Genomic DNA, 20,231 nt, shown 5'->3' on the forward strand with positions numbered 1-20,231 from the left:
TCAGAGAGAAGAGGATGGATTTTGGTAATATAGAGGAGAAAGCAACAGGATTTGGCGGTTTGTTAGATCTGAGCAGACAAGGAGAGAGGGGACTCAAAGATCACCCCAAGGTTGCGAGCCAATGAGACAGGGAGGAGGATAGTGTTATTCACAGAAATAGAGAACGGCAAGAGGGGGGAGGTGAGTTTAGGCGGAAACATAAGGAGTTTAGTTTTAGCCATATTTCGATTGAGATGGCAGCAAGACATCCAAGCAGTAATGTCAGACAGGAAGGCTAAAATTCAGGCCTGAACTCCTTTAGAGCTACCTGGCGGGGAGAGGTAGATCTGATATCCAACAAATCCTGTGTTCAGCAAATTTAAAGACCCTGACAGCCACAGTGCCACAGGTTGAATTTGACCTAGACATGCCAGACCTAATCCTGGCACTAGCATTAAATATCTGGGTTATGCTAGCTGCTGGATCTAATTTGGGTATTACCAATATTCATACTGGTACCCAGATAGGTGCCTGAATAAAGTATCTTAACTTCATCAAGGGACTTACCAAGTTCGCAGACTGACTATCCCTGCTAACCTGCTAACCAGGAAAATCCCTGAACCACCTCAGCTCTGTCCCTGGAACACTCTGGCACTAACAAGATAGTGCTGCAGCAGTTATACCAAATTTTCAGCAGCACGATCTAATCAAGTGCTGCTGAAAATCTGGGAATGGCCAGCTCAGCCTGATTTAACAGGGTAGGAGCATCTATTAATGTTTATCTAGTAGTCTGGGGTCACAGTTGGGTTCCTTTCTTCAACTGTATTTCATACCTTTCCTGCTGTTTTTGCCTTTTTGTTTTAAGACATAAAGAAGAGCCCAAACTTCCAGATTCAGCCACAACATCTGATGAAGAAAACGAAGATGGAGATTTCACGGTCTATGAGTGCCCTGGATTAGCCCCTGTAAGTAGTGCAACTTCTCAGATGGAATCATAGGAGCCAGCTCTGTGGGTGCTTGAGCACCCCCCCCCCCCCTCCCAGTATTAAACAAACTTGTTGACCATGTCCAGGGAGAGGTAATTTCTATTGGGTTTAGCACCCCCAATAATTTTGAAAAGTTGGCTGCTCTGGATGGAATAGATGGGAGGGTAGAGAAAGATAAAGGGCTAGATGTAATAAAGATACCTACTCAATCGTTGTTGGCCAATTCTCCAGCAGCAATCAGTGCACTATCAAGTTTGGATGGAAATCATTTGCATGCAAATTCGACCAATCAATCGTTCAGTAAGCGATTGACACATGTACAGAGCCCTAACAGCAGTTACTGCTGTTAGGGCACCACGACCTCCCCCCATGGCAGTGAAAACAGCAGGAGGGATGCCCACTCTATCCTGTCAATGGAACACCCCCACCCCCACTGTGGTAGCGATAGGGCAGGAGGGATGCCCACTCCCTCCTGCCACCGAAGGCCCACTCCTGCGCCAGGTGCCTCCCAAACATCTTCTAACCTCCCCCTTACCCCCCACCCCCCAAAAAAAGACAGGAGGGATGCCCACTTCCTTCTGTCACTGGAAGTCCTCTGCTGCCATCCCTTGAAACTCCCGTACCTTCTCAGAGATGTAGGAGCAGGACAGAAGCTCAGTCTGTCCTACTCATAGGCTCACCGCTCCAGAATAGCAGGGCTTTCCCTCACCTGGTGCATCATGTGGTGCATGGGGAGGGGCCTAAGGCTCTGCAGCCACTGAACCCGACGGGGAGCCCTCCGTTTCGCTCTGGTTGCTGCGTCAGGGGCAGGGGAGGTGAAGGACTGAGAGATCCTGGATGCCGAAGCAGCTAAGTTGTTCTCTTTTTTTGCTGTGTTCCACGCTGAATCCTGGACTACTTTGCTACAGTGCTAATTTACCCATTTTTTCACAATTGAGGGCTATGTGTCCCGGTGTGTTTTGTAACATCTCCCTGCAGGCTACCATAGAGCTTTTTCAACTGGTTCTATATTTTGGAGTACAGGGTTAGCTTTGAAAGGTGGAGTTTTTTGCCAGATGAAGCTGAACTGAGGCTTTTTCTCCACCTTTCTTTCCTTTCTTTTTCCCTGTTACTTCCTGTTGAGTGATTGGCTTGTGTGTGTGTGTGAAATTAAAGCCTGTTAGTGTTGCAGAGGGGAGGTTTGTTGTCCATATGGGGTTCTGATTTGAGGTAATATAATTGGAGTTTAACTGACCCTTTTCCTGAGAGTATATTATTAGAGGGGGATAGATGCACTAAAGAGGATTGGTAAGACTGTGTGGGTCTGCTCCAATCCAATTTTTGGCCGATTCAAAAAGAGCTATTTAGGCACTAAAAGGTTTTCATGTAAATGTTTCATGTGGAGGTTCGTCATAATCCCCGACTCTGCTGTTTGATTGATCGCTGTGCGAGTGACTCTCTCATATACGCATAGCCAGCAGGGGAAGCCCGAACAGCTTAGAGGAGGGGGAAGCCCCGAAAGCAGCCTCCTGCCACTCAGCTGTTCACAACAGGAAACCTTTTTTATTTCTTCTTTTTTAATGGGCACAATAACTGCCCCCATTAAAAAAAAAAGCCCCCCCCCCCCCTGCTGATGACCCCTGACAAACACGGCACAGGGAATCCCCCTTCTTCCCCCGCACTAATGCAAATTGGCAGGAGGGATGCTCCCCCTGGCGCAAGAAAATAATGGCAGGAGGGATGCCCACTCCCTCCTGCCATACTGACCCCCCCCTGCGGTAGCAAAACAGCAGGAGGGCTGCCCACTTCCCTTCTGCCATGCCGACCATCCCCCCATGAGAGAAAATAGGCAGGAGGGACGTCCACATCCCTCCTGCCAGGCTGAACCCCCTCTGCGTGAAAGAAAATTGGCAGGAGGGGCCTTAGCCATCTGAGCCAATCAGGGCCTTGGGCCCCTTACTGTGCATCACATGATGCAACGAGGAGGGAATGCCTGTCATTTTTGATCGGCAGGCCTTGAAGGTGGAAGGACCGTGCTTTTATTTTAATTGCACGCATTAATGAAGAAGTTGAGTGCAGATACATCCAAAATTTGCTTCAGAGAAGTTATTGCTCCAGTTTGCTCTGGTGTTTTTCCCACTGAAATTCTTGTAAATATGGTCACTTATGAACCTGCAGCAGTTTAAGCACTAAGATCAGGGCTGCAGTAAAATCAGTTTTTGCTCATCACTTTGCTCTACTGTATTGAACTGGTCCTCTGCAGCAGGAATGTACAGCTACGTAAACAATGAAAACACCGGCGTTTGATTTCTTTCTATGTCTTGTCCTATGCTAAAACACAAAAACAAATATATATAATTTATAGATGGAAAACCAACATTTGTTTTTCCCCATGCATACCCCTACTGTGCGGCAGAAATGACACACTTGCAGCATTCAGATCTTATCATTCTCACATACAGTATTTTGTAGCAGCAGGCATCCAGAACAGCTGACAGTCCAGAAGGCAAATTACCATGCAACAGTCCTCATTGTCTGATGCTGATTGCAGAGCACCATAAAATACAAATTAAAGTAGAAACAAAAGAGGCAGGATGGATTAATGCTGTATTGTGAATGATGGATCTAATGAAGGAGATAGATCTCTTTCCATCTTAAATGTTTGGGGATAGATGCTTAACATGTTTCATGTTTATTAAAATTTGATGCATACGCTTATAACATAGTTTCAAAGCGAAGTGCAAGTATAAAAAAGGGGTAACAAAAACAATTTGCACCTATCTTTACCAAGACAAACAGACTTATAGACCATGAAGGGATAGTGGGTAGAACTACATAATTTTAGAGAAAGGCAACGTTGAAGGATCACATAATGGGAGGGGACTAAAAAGCAGGAAGAGAATGCTAAGAACAGGAAATCTGCAGAGATGCATTCGGTTAGTGAATTTTAATTTTTGAAAGCATCTTTGAAAAGAAATGCTTTCAAGAAACTTTTAAATTTGTCTAGACTCAGAGCAACTTCTCCTCTGATAACCCCTTGTTTAGTGAATGAACTTGAACTTTGCTAGTTGATGTCAAGACTAGTACTACTCTAAAAAAGAGTCTGATTTAAAACAGAATTTTACTGTAGAGCATTTCTCACCTCTGCCCAGAAAAAGATTGTTGTTGCCCCCCCTTCCTGGCAAGGCATCCTTCTCCATGGCATATCTTTCCAGTCCCTGTGTAGGGCAGGAAGCCACCAGTTCTCTCTCACAGTTTCATTCTGTTTCTCCTCCTCTTTCTTCTCAGTGTCCAGGAAATCCATTGTTATCTAATCTAATATTCTTTTTGTGAGTCACACAACCTATACAAGCTTTAGGTGACAAAGAGTAAACAGGAAAGGAAGGGGAAGAAGAAGGGGGATGGGGGACAGGTAGGAGTATAGGAGAGAAGACAGATATCAATTAGTTGTCAGAGGTAAGTTTTCATTTTTTAGGATTTGTCTTCATAGCCATTAATGGTAAGTTCTGCAATAGGCTGTTGACAGGTTGACATGGAAGTAATGGAGCTTGCCAATTCATGATTGGTCCAGCTTGATGAAGATTAAGTCATGGGAACTAGTCCTATGATGCAAAGGCCAAGTCAGCTTAAGCATGCACAACCCATTCTCTGAAAGGCCCATTAAAGGGGAGTCTCAGCAAACCTGCCCTCTGACCACCTCCATGGGTGTGCATAATTGTCCCAGATCATCATGACCTAAATGGCTTTCCATCACAATTTTTCTGTCCCATGATCTCATATAGAATAAACAATCCAGCTCCATGTTGCAATGTTTTTCAGTATATCAGCTTGGATCTATAATGAACCAGCCTTTATCCACAAGCTCCTTATTCCACATGAACCTTCAAGAGTCCTAAGATCTTCATCTCAACATCTTCTTTATACACCATCCTTGAAAATCATCAGCACGCGTCGGGCCACTTCATTTGCAATTACGGCCCCTACAATATGGAATTCCCTGCCACTTCATATCAGAGTGGTAAAAAATCTAGATAAATTTAAGGGACATCTAAAGAGCTACCTCTTCCGAGATGCATATAACTGCTGAATAGACTTGGAAACAATCAAAGTTATCTAATAATCTTTATTCCCTAGCTTCCCTATTGTTGTTTACCCTTTGGGGCTCATAATCGAAAGAGAAAAAGTCCAAAAACCGGCCTAAGTCGGCATTTGAACGAACATTTCTCAAAAACATCCAAGCGCCGAAAATAAAAATGGGTTTTGGATGTATTTCTAAACGACCTAGGCCTTCATAGTGCTGCTCAACGTCCAAAGCTAAACAGGGCGTTTCGGGGGGCGGGAGTTGGGCGGGACATGGGCTGGCTTAGACTTAGTCATACAGCATATCTAACCAAAAGTTATAGAGCCCAGGATTGATGGAACTTGGACATTGTGACTTAGACCATGTAAAACATGGTCTAAGTCACAAAAACCCACCCAAACTCACCAGATAAGCACTGAAAACACATAACACAGAGCCCCACACACTACCCCGGTGATCACCAACTCCCCCCCCCCATAAAAATTTTATTCACAACTTTAAATTTCAGCCTCCAGACCATCATCACCTGGCCGCCTGGCATAGGAAATTCTAGTCGTCCAGCACAGAGGCAATTTAAGTCATCTTGGGGCTGGGTTAGGGACCCATAGAATGGAGGACCCATGCCCATAAGCCCCTGTAATCACTGCATTGATACTTAAACATGTGCATTGCCCTATATACCTCCAAAACCCTTTTTTACTGGCATATAAGTGGCTCCTGCAGCCATAAGGGCTATTGGGGTGGTAGATAAGTGGGTCTAGGGGATTCTGGAGGTGGTTTAGGGGCCTCACCATCACCTATAAGGGACTTGTAGTGAGGAGAGGCCATGACACCCTTTTTGTGAAGTTCACAGCAGTGCCCTGTAAGGTACCCCACTATTTAGGTGGCATGTATGGGTATGCAGTCCATCACTTTGCAGACCCCTCCCACGTCTAACAGGGCTTGTTCTAGGCATTTTGGACTTGGACGGAAATGTGGTATAAAGATGGACGATTTAGTGGCTTGGACGATCAGATCAGCAGGACGTATAATTAGACGATTTTCAAAAGTAAAAAAAAGTTGGACGTATCTTTCGAAAATGTGTCTTACGCTCTTTTTAACTTTGGACGACTTGCGAGATGGATGTAAACGGACTTAGACCTCCCTTTCGATTATGCCCCGCCACATGTTTTCTTTACTTTTAAATTGTAGTTCTCCCCACTTTCCTATCGTTTCATGTTTGTGATGTATTGTTTAGTCGGTATTTATTTATTCATTGTTTTCCCCTTTTTTAATACAGTTTGTAAAACGCTTAGAAATCTTGATTTGCATTGTATCAAAATTTTAATAAACTTGAAACTTTAAAAAAAATACACTTCAAGCCTGGTCTAGACAGCTATGTAACAAAGCCCAAGTTTAACCTAACTTTCCTATAGACTAGAGGCCCAAAACTACCCCAACACTAACCTTAGCATGATGTCATAAGAAGTTAAGATGCAATGGTAACTTCTTCCAGTCTCATTGTAAGGTTATAATACATAGATCACAAAGTATCTATGGAGGAACTTCAGTAAAGCCTTTCACATGGTCACTGGTTGTCATTAATGAGGCAACATGGCTTGGATTAAATGTGAACATTACATCTTTATAGTCCTCTTAAATTGTTGCTTGTTGAACCCTGGCAGTCTAGGGAATAAGCAAGCAATTCCTGTGAGAACTCGAGACTATAGAATGACACAGGGACAAATTTGTCTCTGTCCCCGCAGGCTTTATCTCCATCCTCGTTCTGTCCCTGTCCTGCCCCCCCCCCCCCCTTGCAAGCTCTGTCTTCGTCTGCACAAGCCTCCAACATTTAGACATCTGGAACTAGACCTGTTTTAAAAGTGTCTAAGTGCCAAAAAGATACCCAAACTGACCAGATGACCACTGGATGGATTAAGTAATGACCCCCATACTCCCCCAGTGGTCACTGTCTCCCTCCAACCCCCCCCCCCCCCCCCCCAAGATCTTAATGAAACTGTATATACCTGTCTCTGAAACAGCAGCACTGGTATGGGAAAGCTTAGTAGATCAGCAAGCAGGTAACTGGAGTGTCCTGGAGGGTGGTGTAGAGAACCACAGAGAAGGGAACTCAGGCCGATATCATATTCTAATCACTACATTTATGGTGAAAAGTATGAGCCCACCAAAATCTTACTATACTGTCATATAGCTGCCACCTTTGGAGGCTCCTGAGAAAATGAAAGAGTCATGGGATAGGAAGCAATGTTTAGTTGTGAATTATGAATTGGTTATTGGATAGAAAACAAATAGTAGTTAAATGGCCATTTTTCTCAATGGAGGAGGGTAAATAGTGGCGTGCCTCAGGGGCCTGTAATTGAAATGAGTGAGTTTCAAGTTTATTCCAGTTTTTGATTAAACGCATGTTCAAAATGCAAAGCGATTTACAAAATATTAAAAAATAACATATAACAAATAAATATTTGACAAACTGAACATACTTTGGCCATGATAACAAATCTGCTAGTGATTAGACAAGTAAAATGTACGTGACCAATACAAGTACATACTGGGTAGGTGGAACTATAGAGCCTCTAATAACATATAGGGAGGGGGGGAGAAATACAATTATTATGGAAAGAAAAGAAAACAAATAAGGTAAATACAAAAGGGAGACGGGAAGAAAAGAATGAGGTAATTAGATTTACAGATGACACAAAACACATTTAGATTGTAAAAAATTGCAGGCACACCTTAGGAAATTGGAAGACTGAGCATCCAAATAGCAGATGAAATTTAATGTGGACAAATGTAAAGTTATGCACATTGGGAAGAATAACCCAAAATCATAGTTACTGGATACTAGGGTCCACCTTGGGAGTCAGCACCCAAGAAAAACATCTCGGTGTCATCATAGACAGTACACTGAATCCTTCCGCCAAATGTGCGGTGGTGGCCAAAAAAGCAAACAAGATGCTAGGAATAATTTTAAAAAAGGGATGGCTAACAAGACAAAATGTCTAATGCCTCTGTATCGCTCCATGGTGCAACCTCACCTTGAGTATTGCGTCGTCTTATCTCAAAAAAAGATATACCTCATAGCAGAACTAGAAAAGGTTCAAAGAAGAGTGACCAAGATGATAAAGGGGATGGAACTCCTCTCATATGAGGAAAGACTAAAGAGATTAGGGCTCTTCAGCTTGGAAAAGTGACCGCTGAGGAGAGATTTGACTGAAGTTTACAGAATCCTGAGTGGTGTAGAACAGGTACAAGTAAATCGATTTTTTACTCCATCAGAAATTACAAAGACTAGGGGATACTCAATGAAGTTACAGGGAAATACTTTTAAAACCAATGGGAGGATTTTTTTTTCACTCAGAGAATAGTTAAGCTCTAGAAAGCATTGCCATAGGTTGTTGTAAGAGTAGTTAATGTAGCTGGTTTTAAGAAAGGTTTGGACAATTTCCTAGAGAAAAAGTCCATAGTCTGTTTTATTGAGATAAACAATGGGGGAAGCCACTGCTTGCCCTGGATTTGTAGCATGGAATATTGCTACTATTTAGTGGGTTTTTGCTAGGTACTAGTGACCTGGATTAGCTACTGTGAAGATGGGCTACTGGATTAGATGGACCATTGGTCTGACTCAGTAAGACTATTATGTTCTTATAAGGGCTATTGGGGTGGTAGACGGGGATAGTAGATTTGGTGGAAGGCAGGTTTGGAGGGTTCACCATAAGGAGGTTATGGTGAGATGTACTACTCGAAAGGGTCCAGAGAACATAGTAATACTCAAAAGGGTCCAGAGAAGAGCAACTAAAATAGTTAAGGGGCTGGAGGAGTTGCCGTACAATGAGAGATTAGAGAGGGCCTCTTCTCCCTTGAAAACAGGAGACTGAGAGGCGACATGATCGAAGCATTCAAGATAATGAAGGGAATAGACTTAGTAGATAAAGACAGGTTGTTCACCCTCTCCAAGGTAGAGAGAACGAGAGGGTACTCTCTAAAGTTAAAAGGGGATAGATTCTGTACAAATGTAAGGAAGTTCTTCTTCACCCAGAGAGTGGTAGAAATCTGGAACGCTCTTCCGGAGGCTGTTATAGGGAAAAACACCCTCCAGAGATTCAAGACAAAGTTAGACAAGTTCCTGCTGAACCTGAACATAAGTAAATAAGGCTAGTCTCAGTTAGGGCACTGGTCTTTGACCTAAGGGCCGCCGCAGGAGCAGACTGCTGGGCTGACTCAGCAGTGGCAATTCTTATGTTCTTAGTACCCTTTATGTGAAGTTCACAGCAGTGCCCATTGCTCTGCTGGCATGTTTATGTGTCCAGTGTAGCAGACATGCTGGCCCTGCATATGTCCAAATGGCTTGGGTGTGGACATCTAGAACTTAAAACATTTTTGTGTTTGATAATGGCCAAGAGGTCTAACTAGGTCATTTAAAAAAAAGACATTTAGTGGATTTGAAAATGGATGATTTTGGCATCCAAATTTTGGATGCATTACACAGGAAGTCCAAATTGGACTTAGATACACTATCGAAAATACCCTACAAGTATATTTTCTTTATTGGTTTGATGTTCTTTTTATTCAAATGTGTATATATATGTATATATATATATATATATATATATATATATATATATATATATATAAAATGAGAAAAATAGGTATTTATTCAAAAAATGTATTTAATCTGCACAATTTACAATTGTCAGCAGAGAACAGAAAAACTACCTAATAGTGTCACAAAAATAACATATATAGATAGGTACACACATTCTGATTTACTTGGAACACTGTCTTCTCCCGCTATTGAAAACTTCTCAACCGCACAGAGTCACTTTTAGCCTCTGATCCACGAGTTTCTGAGCCAAGACCATTAGGGACTCTGAAGAAGACAGTTTTGTCGAAACATGGACTGTGTTGGGTCCATAGTCCCCAACGGAACCAAACCCATTAATACCTTATAAGAACATAAGTAGTCGCCTCCGCCGGGGCAGACCAGAGGTCCATCCCGCCCAGCGGTCCGCTCACGCGGCGGCCCATCAGGCATATTGCCTGAGCAGCGGTCCCTGACTAATTTTATACCTACCTCTACACTTATCTCTAAACCTTCCACTGCTCTTATCTGTACCCCTCAATCCTTTTGTCCTCCAGGAACCTATCCAGGTCTTCCTTGAAACCCTTTACTGTGCTATTTCCTATCACGGCCTCCGGAAGGGTGTTCCATGTGTCCACCACCCTCTGTGTGAAAAAGAATTTCCTTGCGTTTGTTCTAAACCTGTCCCCCTTCAATTTCATCGAGTGTCCCCTTGTTCTTGTGGTTTCTTTTAAATTGAAAAATCTGTCCTTGTCAACCTTTTCGATGCCCCTCAGGATCTTGAAGGTCTCTATCATATCTCCTCTGAGTCTCCGCTTTTCCAGGGAGAACAGCCCCAGCTTCTTCAGTCTGTCAGTGTATGTAAGGTTTTCCATACCCTTAATCAGTTTAGTTGCTCTTCTCTGGACTCCCTCAAGCATTGCCATGTCCTTTTTGAGGTACGGTGACCAGTACTGTACACAGTATTCCAGATGCGGGCGCACCATAGCCCGGTACAGTGGCAGGATGACTTCCTTCGTTCTGGTCGAGATAACCTTCTTAATGATACCTAACATTTGGTTTGCTTTCCTCGAGGCTGTGGCGCACTGTGCTGACGCCTTCAATGTCGTGTCTACCATCACTCCCAGGTCTCTTTCCAGCTTACTGACCCCTAGCATTGATCCCCCCATTTTGTAAGTGAACATCGGGTTCCTTCTCCCTATATGCATGACCTTGCATTTCCCTACATTGAAGCTCATTTGCCACTTTTTCGCCCATTCTTCCAGTGTCGTAAGATCCCTTTGGAGATCCTCGCAATCTACCGTGGTTTCAACCTTGCTGAATAGTTTGGTGTCATCTGCAAATTTGATGACCTCACATTTTGTTCCCGCCTCCAGGTCGTCAATGAATATGTTAAACAGGAGCGGTCCCAGCACTGACCCTTGAGGAACCCCGCTCGTGACCCCTTGCCAGTCTGAGTAGTGGCCCTTTACACCAACCCTCTGCTTCCTGTCTGCCAGCCAGTTTTTGATCCATCGGTGGACCTCCCCTCGCACCCCGTGATTCCATAGCTTCCTGATAGTATAATATAATATAATCTTCCTTATAATAGAGACACCCCCAATTTAAAAAGAATTCGTACCTCCTTAGTTAACCAATGTAATTCACGATAACAATATGTGATGTGGTCATATTTTCTTAGTCCATAAATGAGCCTAACCGCAGTATTCTGGATTATTCACATCTTGCGTAGATTTTTTTTAGTGTTTGCCAAATAGATGATATTGCAATAATCCAAATGCCCGAGAACCAGTGACTGTACCAGAATTTTAAAGGCAGAGAAGTCAAAATAGTTTCTGAGTTTGCATAATTTCCATAACATATTGAAACCCTTATGGACCACTATGACCACTGGTTGCACATGGTAAGATTCCAATCTAGAGTAACCCCTAGGACTTTTACAGTTGATTGAATTGGATATTATTTTTTATTAGTAAAGATGTCCCAATTGTATCATTACCTGGAGACACACAAAAAAAATCGGTTTTGTCAGAATTAAGCTTTAAACTAAATCCTTTCATCCAATCTTCTACCACACTAAATATTTCTTCTATAATATGAGTTATGTTTGAGATGAGGCCGTCCACGCAAAGTGTGGCGGCAGCAGCGAAAAGGGCAAACAGAATGCTAGGAATGATAAAGAAGGGGATCATGAACAGATCGGAGAAGGTTATCATGCCGCTGTACCGGGCCATGGTACGCCCTCACCTGGAGTACTGCATACAGCATGAAGAAGGACATGGTACCATTCGAAAGGGTCCAGAGAAGAGCGACTAAGATGGTTAAGGGGTTGGAGGAGCTGCCATATAGCGAAAGATTAGAGAAACTGGGCCTCTTCTCCCTCGAACAGAGGAGATTGAGAGGGGACATGATCGAAACATTCAAGGTACTGAAGGGGATAGACTTAGTAGATAAAGACAGAACATAAGAACATAAAGAACATAAGAACATAAGAAATGCCATCTCCGGATCAGACCTTCGGTCCATCAAGTCCGGCGATCCGCACACGCGGAGGCCCTGCCAGGTGTACACCTGTCGTAATTTATAGTCCACCATATCCTTACATGCCTCTCTTAAGGAGATATGCATCTAGTTTGCTCTTGAAGCCTAGGACGGTCGATTCCGCAGTAATCTCATCTGGGAGGGCATTCCAGGTGTCAACCACTCTCTGAGTGAAGCAGAACTTCCTGACATTAGTCCTGAACCTGTCCCCCCTTAGCTTCATTACATGTCCTCTAGTCCGTGTCAAATTGGACAATGTAAATAATCTTCTCTGCTCTATTTTGTCGATTCCTTTCAGTATTTTGAAGGTCTCGATCATATCCCCACGCAGTCTCCTTTTCTCAAGGGAGAATAATCCTAGTGTTATAAGTCTGTCCTCGTATTCCAGTTTTTCCATACCCTTCACCAGTTTTGTTGCTCGTCTCTGCACCCTCTCCAGCAGTTTTATATCCTTCTTTAGGTAGGGAGACCAATGTTGGACGCAGTATTCCAAGTGTGGTCTGACCATTGCCCTATAAAGCGGCATTATAACTTTCTCCGATCTACTCGAGATTCCTTTCTTTATCATGCCCAACATTCTATTTGCCTTCTTTGCCGCTGCCGCGCATTGTGCCGACGGCTTCAGGGTCCTATCTATCAGTACACCCAGGTCCTTTTCTTGTTCACTCTTCCCCAGAGTTGCACCTGACATTGTATACTCGTATTCCTTATTCTTATTGCCTAAATGCATTACCTTGCATTTCTCCACATTGAACTTCATCTGCCATTTCTCCGCCCATGTTTCTAACCGACACAAGTCGCTCTGGAGTTTCTCTCTATCCTCATGCGATCTGATCGCCCGGCATAGTTTTGTATCGTCTGCAAACTTGATGATCTCACTGGATGTTCCTTCCTCCAGATCATTGATATAAATATTAAAAAGGATCGGCCCAAGTACCGAGCCCTGGGGTACACCACTAGTCACTTTCTCCCAGTCGGAGAACTTCCCATTTATGCCCACTCTCTGCTTTCGGTTTTCCAGCCATTTGCCTATCCATCTTTGTATATCCCCCTCTATGCCATGGCTTTGTAGTTTCCTGAGAAGTCTTTCATGTGGAACTTTGTCGAACGCTTTCTGGAAGTCCAAGTATATTATGTCCACCGGCTTCCCACTATCAATTTGCTCGTTCACAGTCTCAAAAAATTGGAGTAAATTCGTCAAACATGATTTCCCTTTCCTGAATCCGTGTTGACTGGGTTTCATCAAGTCGTGTGCGTCCAAGTGCCGGACCATGCTATCCTTGATCAGTGCTTCAACCATCTTGCCGGGGACAGACGTAAGACTCACAGGTCTATAGTTGCCCGGTTCCCCTCTCGATCCTTTTTTGAAAATTGGTTGTTCACCCTCTCCAAAGTGGGGAGAACGAGAGGGCACTCTCTAAAGTTGAAAGGGGATAGATTCCGTACAAACATAAGGAAGTTCTTCTTTACCCAGAGTGGTGGAAAACTGGAACGCTCTTCCAGAGTCTATCATAGGGGAAAACACCCTCCAGGGATTCAAGTTAGACAAGTTCCTGCTGAACAAGGAAGTACGCTGATAGGAATAGTCTGAATCAGGGCGCTGGTCTTTGACCAGTCAAGAGGAGGCGGTAGCGGCTAGCATGGCCGGCGGTTTAGCGCACAGTATTACGCTCGTTAAACCACTACCGTGCCTTTATAAAAGGAGCCCTTAGTGTGGTCCACTAAATCAAACTGCAGGACAAGGACATTGCAGCCTTTACTAAGTAATTTATAATCCAGCATTGAGGCAAGTACAGTTTCTGTACTATGCAAAGGATGGAATCCAGACTGTGATGTGTGTAGTAAATTATACTGATCTAGATAATCTGATAGTTGTAATTGAACCAAGCCCTCCATTAAGTTTAACAAAGGATAGAATAGAAGCTATAGGTCTACAGTTTGAGGCCAGAGAACGTGATTCCTTAATATTTTTAATAATAGGGGTAACAATTATAAGATCTCCTGTTTTTAAAAAAATACCATTGGCCAGAAAGTAAGGTAGCCAATTGAATAATTCAAACTTAAAATGTAGAGGAGCACTTTGTATTATAGTTGGTGAACACTGATCTAGCATTCAATAAGAATGTACATATTTATTATAGAGTTTGAGGAATTGATTCCAGTCTGGTGTCTCAAATGTTATCCATAATTGATCAACTGGGATTCCGTCATCCAGTAGATTAAGATTATTGGAAATTTTGATACCTTCCGGTAATGAGCATTGGGTTCTTAAAGATGTTACCTTCGATTGAAAATAATTTGCCAGTTCATTAGAAGTAGGAACTACTAAATGAGATTTTAAAAGTGATGCTACGTCAAAAGTTTTAGATACTAATTGAAATAATTTGTTGGTGTTGGCCGCAGCTAGTCCTACTTTAGCTGAATAATGGGCTTTACATTTGTCTTTTATAAGAAGTTTATACTTATGAACCTCAGCACACCAATCAAGTCGATCAAATGGGGATTTAGTTTTTTGCCATTTCCTTTCTAACTTTCTAACTAGTCGTTTCTTAATGTGAAGTTCTGAATCATACCATTCATTTAATTTACCAGATCATCTCTTAAGAGGTTTTTAGGGGCAATATCACCATGAATTGTTGTATATGTGTCCCAGAAATGAGAGAATTCCGCTATATCAACCACTTTGGGAGATAACTATTAATTTCCAAAATTCTACAGGGTCTATTTTTTTTTTTTCTAATCATCACTTCTTGTTTAATCTTAGTAAATCTAGTGTCATTATGAGTCACCGCTCAAGAAAAGGATCTAGGTGTCATCATTGATGATACATTGAAATCCTCTGCTTCATGTGCAACAGCAGCTATGAAAACAAATAAAATGTTAGGAATTATTAAGAAAAGAATGAAAAACAAAAGAGAATCTTATAATGCCTTTGTGTCGCTCCATAGTACGACTGCACCTCAAATACTGCGTGCAATTTTGGTCACCGCATCTCAAAAAAGATATAGTGGAATTAGCAAAGATACAGAGAAGGGCAATGAAAATGATAAAGGGGATAGGATGACTTCCCTGTTCAACTTGGAGAAGAGATTGCGCAGGGGAGATGTGATAGAGATCTATAAAATACTGAGTGGAGTGGAATGGGTAGATGTGAATTGCTTGTTTACTCTTTCCGAAAATACTAGCACTATGGGGGCATACAAGGAAGCTACTAAGAAGTAAATTTAAACAAACCAGAGAAATATTTATCCACTCAACTTTTATCATTTTGATATACTGGTACTGTGCATAGGCTCCATTTCTGAGGCCTTTTCCTGTATATAGTAGAAATAAAATATACTGCTACTTGTCTGATGTACTCTCCTAGATAAGTGGTATAAGTTTTTATACTTTGATTTTGATCTCATATACCACTTGGGTTAGTTTGTTTAGATACTGGTATTTGTGCCAGAGAATGTGATGAAAGCAGCAGGGTTTAAAAAAGGTTTGGATGATAGCCTTATTAAGTTTAAAATTTGTATGTTTGCCAATTAGTAAAGGCTTTTTGAACAACTGAGTCTTCAATAATTAATATATTACAAAAAACAAAGGTTTGGGTAATTTCCTTAAAGAAAAGTCAATAAGCTGTTATTAAGGTGAACTTGGGAAAATCCATGGTTTATTTCTAGAATAAGCATCATAAAATCTGTGCCAGGTACTTGTGATCTGGGTTGGCCATTGTTGGAAACAAGATACTGGACATGATGAACCTTCTGTCTGTCCCAGCATGGCAACTCTTATATTCTTATGATAATAGGAAAAATACTTGAGTACCTGAATAAATTCATGTAAACCATTGTGAGCTCCCCTGGGAGAACAGAATAGAAAACTGAATGAATGAATGAAATGATATTAATATGCTTTAAATAGCACAGGTTAGCACAGTGGTCTCAAACTCAAACCCTTAGTGGGGCCAAATTTTGGATTTGTAGGTACTTGGAGTGCCGCAGAAAAAATAGTTAATGTCTTATTAAAGAAATGACAACTTTGCATGAGGTAAAATTCTTTATAGTTTATAAATCTTTCCTTTAACAGTTAAAGGAAAGATTTATAAACTATAAAGAGTTTTACCTTATGCAAAATTGTCATTAACTATTTTTTCTGCAGCCCTCCAAGTACCCAGTTTTTTCTGCAGCCCTCACATTTAAAGTTTAATATCTTTCCTTTCTCATAACTGACACATTTCAATCACTATATTGAAAATAAAATCATTTTCCCTACCTTTATTTTTCTGTGTTTTTAACTATGTTTCCAGGGCCTTCTTGTCCTTTGACTGTTTTTCTCTCCGTCCTCACTTTCTGCCTTGCATCCATCTTTGGCATTAACTTAATATTCAATTTTTCTGCTTTCTTTTCAAAATCTACGTTTCCAAGTCTTCCCTTCCCTTCTATCTCTCTCTTCTTCCGTCCCTATTTCCATGGTCTGACATCTCTCTTTCCTTTCTCTCCCTCCCTCCTTCCTTTCCCCTGGTCTGGCATCTGTCTCCTTCCATCCCCCAACTTTTTATTTCTTTCACCCTGCCCCCTTCTTTCTTTCTTTCTCTCTCTCTCCATGCCCCCTTTCTTTCTATATGTCTGTCTTTCTCTCTCTCTCCATGCCCCCTTTCTTTTTTTTTTTTCTCCATGCCCGCCCTTTCTTTCTTTCTTTCTTTCTCTCTCCATGCCCCTTTCTATCTGTGTCCCATTTCCCTTCTTTCTTTCTGTCTCCCTGTCCCCCCCCTTTCTTTCTTTATTTCTCCCTGCCCTCCCCCAGCCACCACCATTGGGGAATAGGCCGCCACCGCTGCAATCGGGGAACAGGCCAGCACCGAGGTCTTAGCTCTCCCTGCTTATCTTCTCCAGCGCAGGGCCGACCAATTCTAACATCGGAAAGGAAGTTCCGGGCCAGCCAGGCAGCAATTGGCTGGCCCGGAACTTCCTCTCCGACATTAGAATTGATGTCGGGTGGCGAGAATTGGTCAGCTCCGAGCTGGGGAAGATAAGCAGGGAGAGCTAAGACCTCGGTGCTGGCCTGTTCCCCGATTGCGGTGGCCCGAGGAAGGGAAGGGAAGTAGATTGGGGACCCCTGCTTTAGGCGAGCCGCAGTTGCGGTCTGTACGCGATTGTCCTCTCCACAATCGGAAAACTTGTGAAGTGGAGAGGACAGATCGTGGGCTGCAAAATAGTCCCTTGGGGGGCCGCATGCAGCCCGCGGGCTGTGTGTTTGAGACTGCTGGGTTAGCACATCTAGCCCTCTAGTTGTCTCCCCAGCATTTAAGTTAAGTCTGTGGACAATTAAAGAGATTAAGGTCTTTCTGATGTCAAAGATCATGCATTGTGGTGATAACAACAATTTTTTTTTAAGTTCTCCTCCTACCATCCCAAAATGAAGACACAACATTGCTGCAAAATGTCTTTAGTATATACAAAGTGAATGTATAGGCCACTACAGGCTAACTGAATTTCAGTTTCATATTTGTCACCAATATCAACCTGAAATCCAGATTTGGGTTTCATCCAAAAATGCTCGTGCATTCTCAATTAAACTAAAACTCTCCACCTCCCATCATTCTCCATTCATCCCATCACTTTCACTGTCCACCCCCTCTCCCCCCTCCCCCCACTGAAAGAGGTCATCATGGCCAGGCTGGGCATCTGACTCCAACCTCTCTGCCTTCCGCAGGCCTACCTTTAAATGGCCTGGTGGTCTACTGGCTGCTTCTGTGCAAGAGCAATCCCCAATCCTTCCTGCCCCCATAGGTTTCTTGGCCAAAGTGGCTGCCTGGACTTTCAACAGCAGCCTCACAAGACTGCTGCAGGAGGTCCCGGCAGACATCTTATGATTGGAAGCAGCATAAGAGGAACAATCTGCATTCGCTCCTGCTTATGCTGCTTCCAGTCCCAAAATGGCTTCAGGATCTCTCATAGTAGTCTTGCAAGGCCATCACGAAAACTCACAAAAAACATTTTGGCTGAGAAGCCTGCAGATGCAGAGCAACTGGGGGCCACGCTTACCTAGAAGAAATCACTAGACCAGGCCGTTTAAAGCAAGGTAGGCTTTTGGATGGTGGGGAGGATTGGGATCAGGTAGCTAGCTGGCTGGCTCTCTCCTACAGCAGCTGGCCCAGGAGGACCTCCAAGACATTGTTTTTGGTTCTGGCCAAAACCAAGCGATTTCAGCCACAGATTCGGTTTTGGCCAGAACTAAAACCACCAGTTTTGGTCAGCTTCAATGTTCTGAACTATGGACATCTGACTACTTAACAAATTTGCAGCTCTCACCAGCAAGGAGACATTTTTTAATTTATAATTAATGCTATTTCCTTTGCCCCTCATCCAGCTACATTGTACTGGCTGATTGGGGCACTGGAAGGACAGCCATGATGTATTGTCTCAGAATTTCACCATATTTTCCAACACTGGTCATCTTTAATACATAGCTTTAATACATACTTCCATTTGCTTGAACTATATTATTCAGCCACCATTATATCTGTGTACCAAGCCTTGGAGGGCTGTTGTCTTTAATGAAGCAGCTAAGTTAAAAGCTTGTAATTGTCCCTTGGACCCCTATTTATTTATTGGGATTTATTAACTGCCTTTATGAAGAAATTCATATGAGCAACTGCCATTTTGTACTGTCTCTTCTTTTTTGCCAATGAGACACTGACATAGGAAAGGGCTAGTAAATCCTTACTAGGGCCCAACTTACGCAATCCCTTCTTCTGTAGCTGAACACAAAGTTAAAAATGTCCAACCCAATTTCTGTAAGATGAACACTGTCATTCTCTTGTAGGATGAGAAGTTTGAAAAAAAAAAAAAAAAATGATTAGCAAGGAAATATATGAATGTGAATATTTCTAATTTTTGTCCTTTTCTTTTTGCCCCATCTACATATTTTTCCTTTCCCTTCATTCAACTGTGATGTTGCAGACTGGAGAGATGGAGGTGAAGAATCCCCTCTTTGATGACTCCTCCCTGCACCCAAGTCCCAAGTCCCAGTAATGGTGCCTTTAGCCCTCGACTCCCATGGACTTGTACACAGAATGCCAAAAAAGAAAAAAAAAATTAAAGATAGAGAAAAGACGGTTCTATTGAAACTCCAGCCTATGCCATGGATGAACCTTCTGGTGCACGAATCAGTGAATCCTCAATAAGACTGTTAAATCACCCAAAAGCAAAATTACAAAGTTCAACCAAAACTGGACCCTCTTGATAAGAAGTATTAATATTTTGGTAATGTCTGCAAGTCTTTCCTGCTTGCAGGGTAAAATTTGACCTCTAATTATATAATTAATTTCTCTCTATTTTATGTATGTTGCAATTAAGATATACTCAGGTATATGCCATCCTAGGAGCTTTTTTCAAGAATCAAAGTAAGTATCCATCCATCCATCCATCCATCATGTGTGAGATCATTTAAGTATTCTTAGTCTTTCCTTTCAAGACCAAATTAAAAGTAAAATTAATATTGTACAAGTTTCCATGCAGAGTGTCTTGACTAAGGAGACCATCTGATGTGTACATAGAAGTCTCTCTCTGGAATTTGGAGGTATTCAAAAGCAGCATAAAATCTGTTTTATTACTTAGGATCTAGCTAGATACTTGGGATCTGGGTTGGTCACTGTTGGAAACAGGATACTGGGCTTGAGTACAGCTCCATGAAGTAAAGATGAATATTTTCCTAGCCACCCTAATTGTTGTCTTTGTGTCATGAAGAAAATATCTAAGGACAAATATCTCCAAATTGTCAGCCATTGATGTGGCCCAGGCAGTTGGATTTCTGTGCTGTATGTTTAAAGTATGTTCATGAGCAGCAAGACCACCTACTGGGCTACTGATTATCTTAATAAATATATTTTCCAGTGCAATAGGGATGGTATGCGGAACCATAGGGTTATCCTTACATGCTCGCAAGCACTGTGCAGAAGATATCAATCACAGCTTTTCACTCCTCCTCCCTGGGCTTTGCTGCTGCCCCCTCCCCCTCCCTCATTCTTCTGTAAGTGAGCATGAAGGTATCTTTCTGATCTTCTCGGTTTACTTCTTTTTATTTTGGGGTGTTTTTA

General features: G+C 42.4%; 1 protein-coding gene across 1 annotated transcript in view; it reads left to right on the forward strand.

Annotated features, from left to right (window-relative positions):
- The window catches only part of NPDC1 (neural proliferation, differentiation and control 1), a 348,849-nt gene extending 329,211 nt beyond the window's left edge, over nucleotides 1-19,638 (forward strand). The window contains exons 8-9 of the mRNA XM_033959938.1: nucleotides 845-944; nucleotides 19,096-19,638. Of these exons, the coding sequence (XP_033815829.1) occupies nucleotides 845-944; nucleotides 19,096-19,167 (172 nt within the window). The 3' untranslated portion in view covers nucleotides 19,168-19,638. The remainder of the gene's footprint in view (nucleotides 1-844; nucleotides 945-19,095) is intronic.
- Nucleotides 19,639-20,231: the final 593 nt, after the last annotated feature.

This window comes from Geotrypetes seraphini, chromosome 10, assembly GCF_902459505.1.
Source record: "Geotrypetes seraphini chromosome 10, aGeoSer1.1, whole genome shotgun sequence".
Classification (NCBI taxonomy): domain Eukaryota; kingdom Metazoa; phylum Chordata; class Amphibia; order Gymnophiona; family Dermophiidae; genus Geotrypetes; species Geotrypetes seraphini.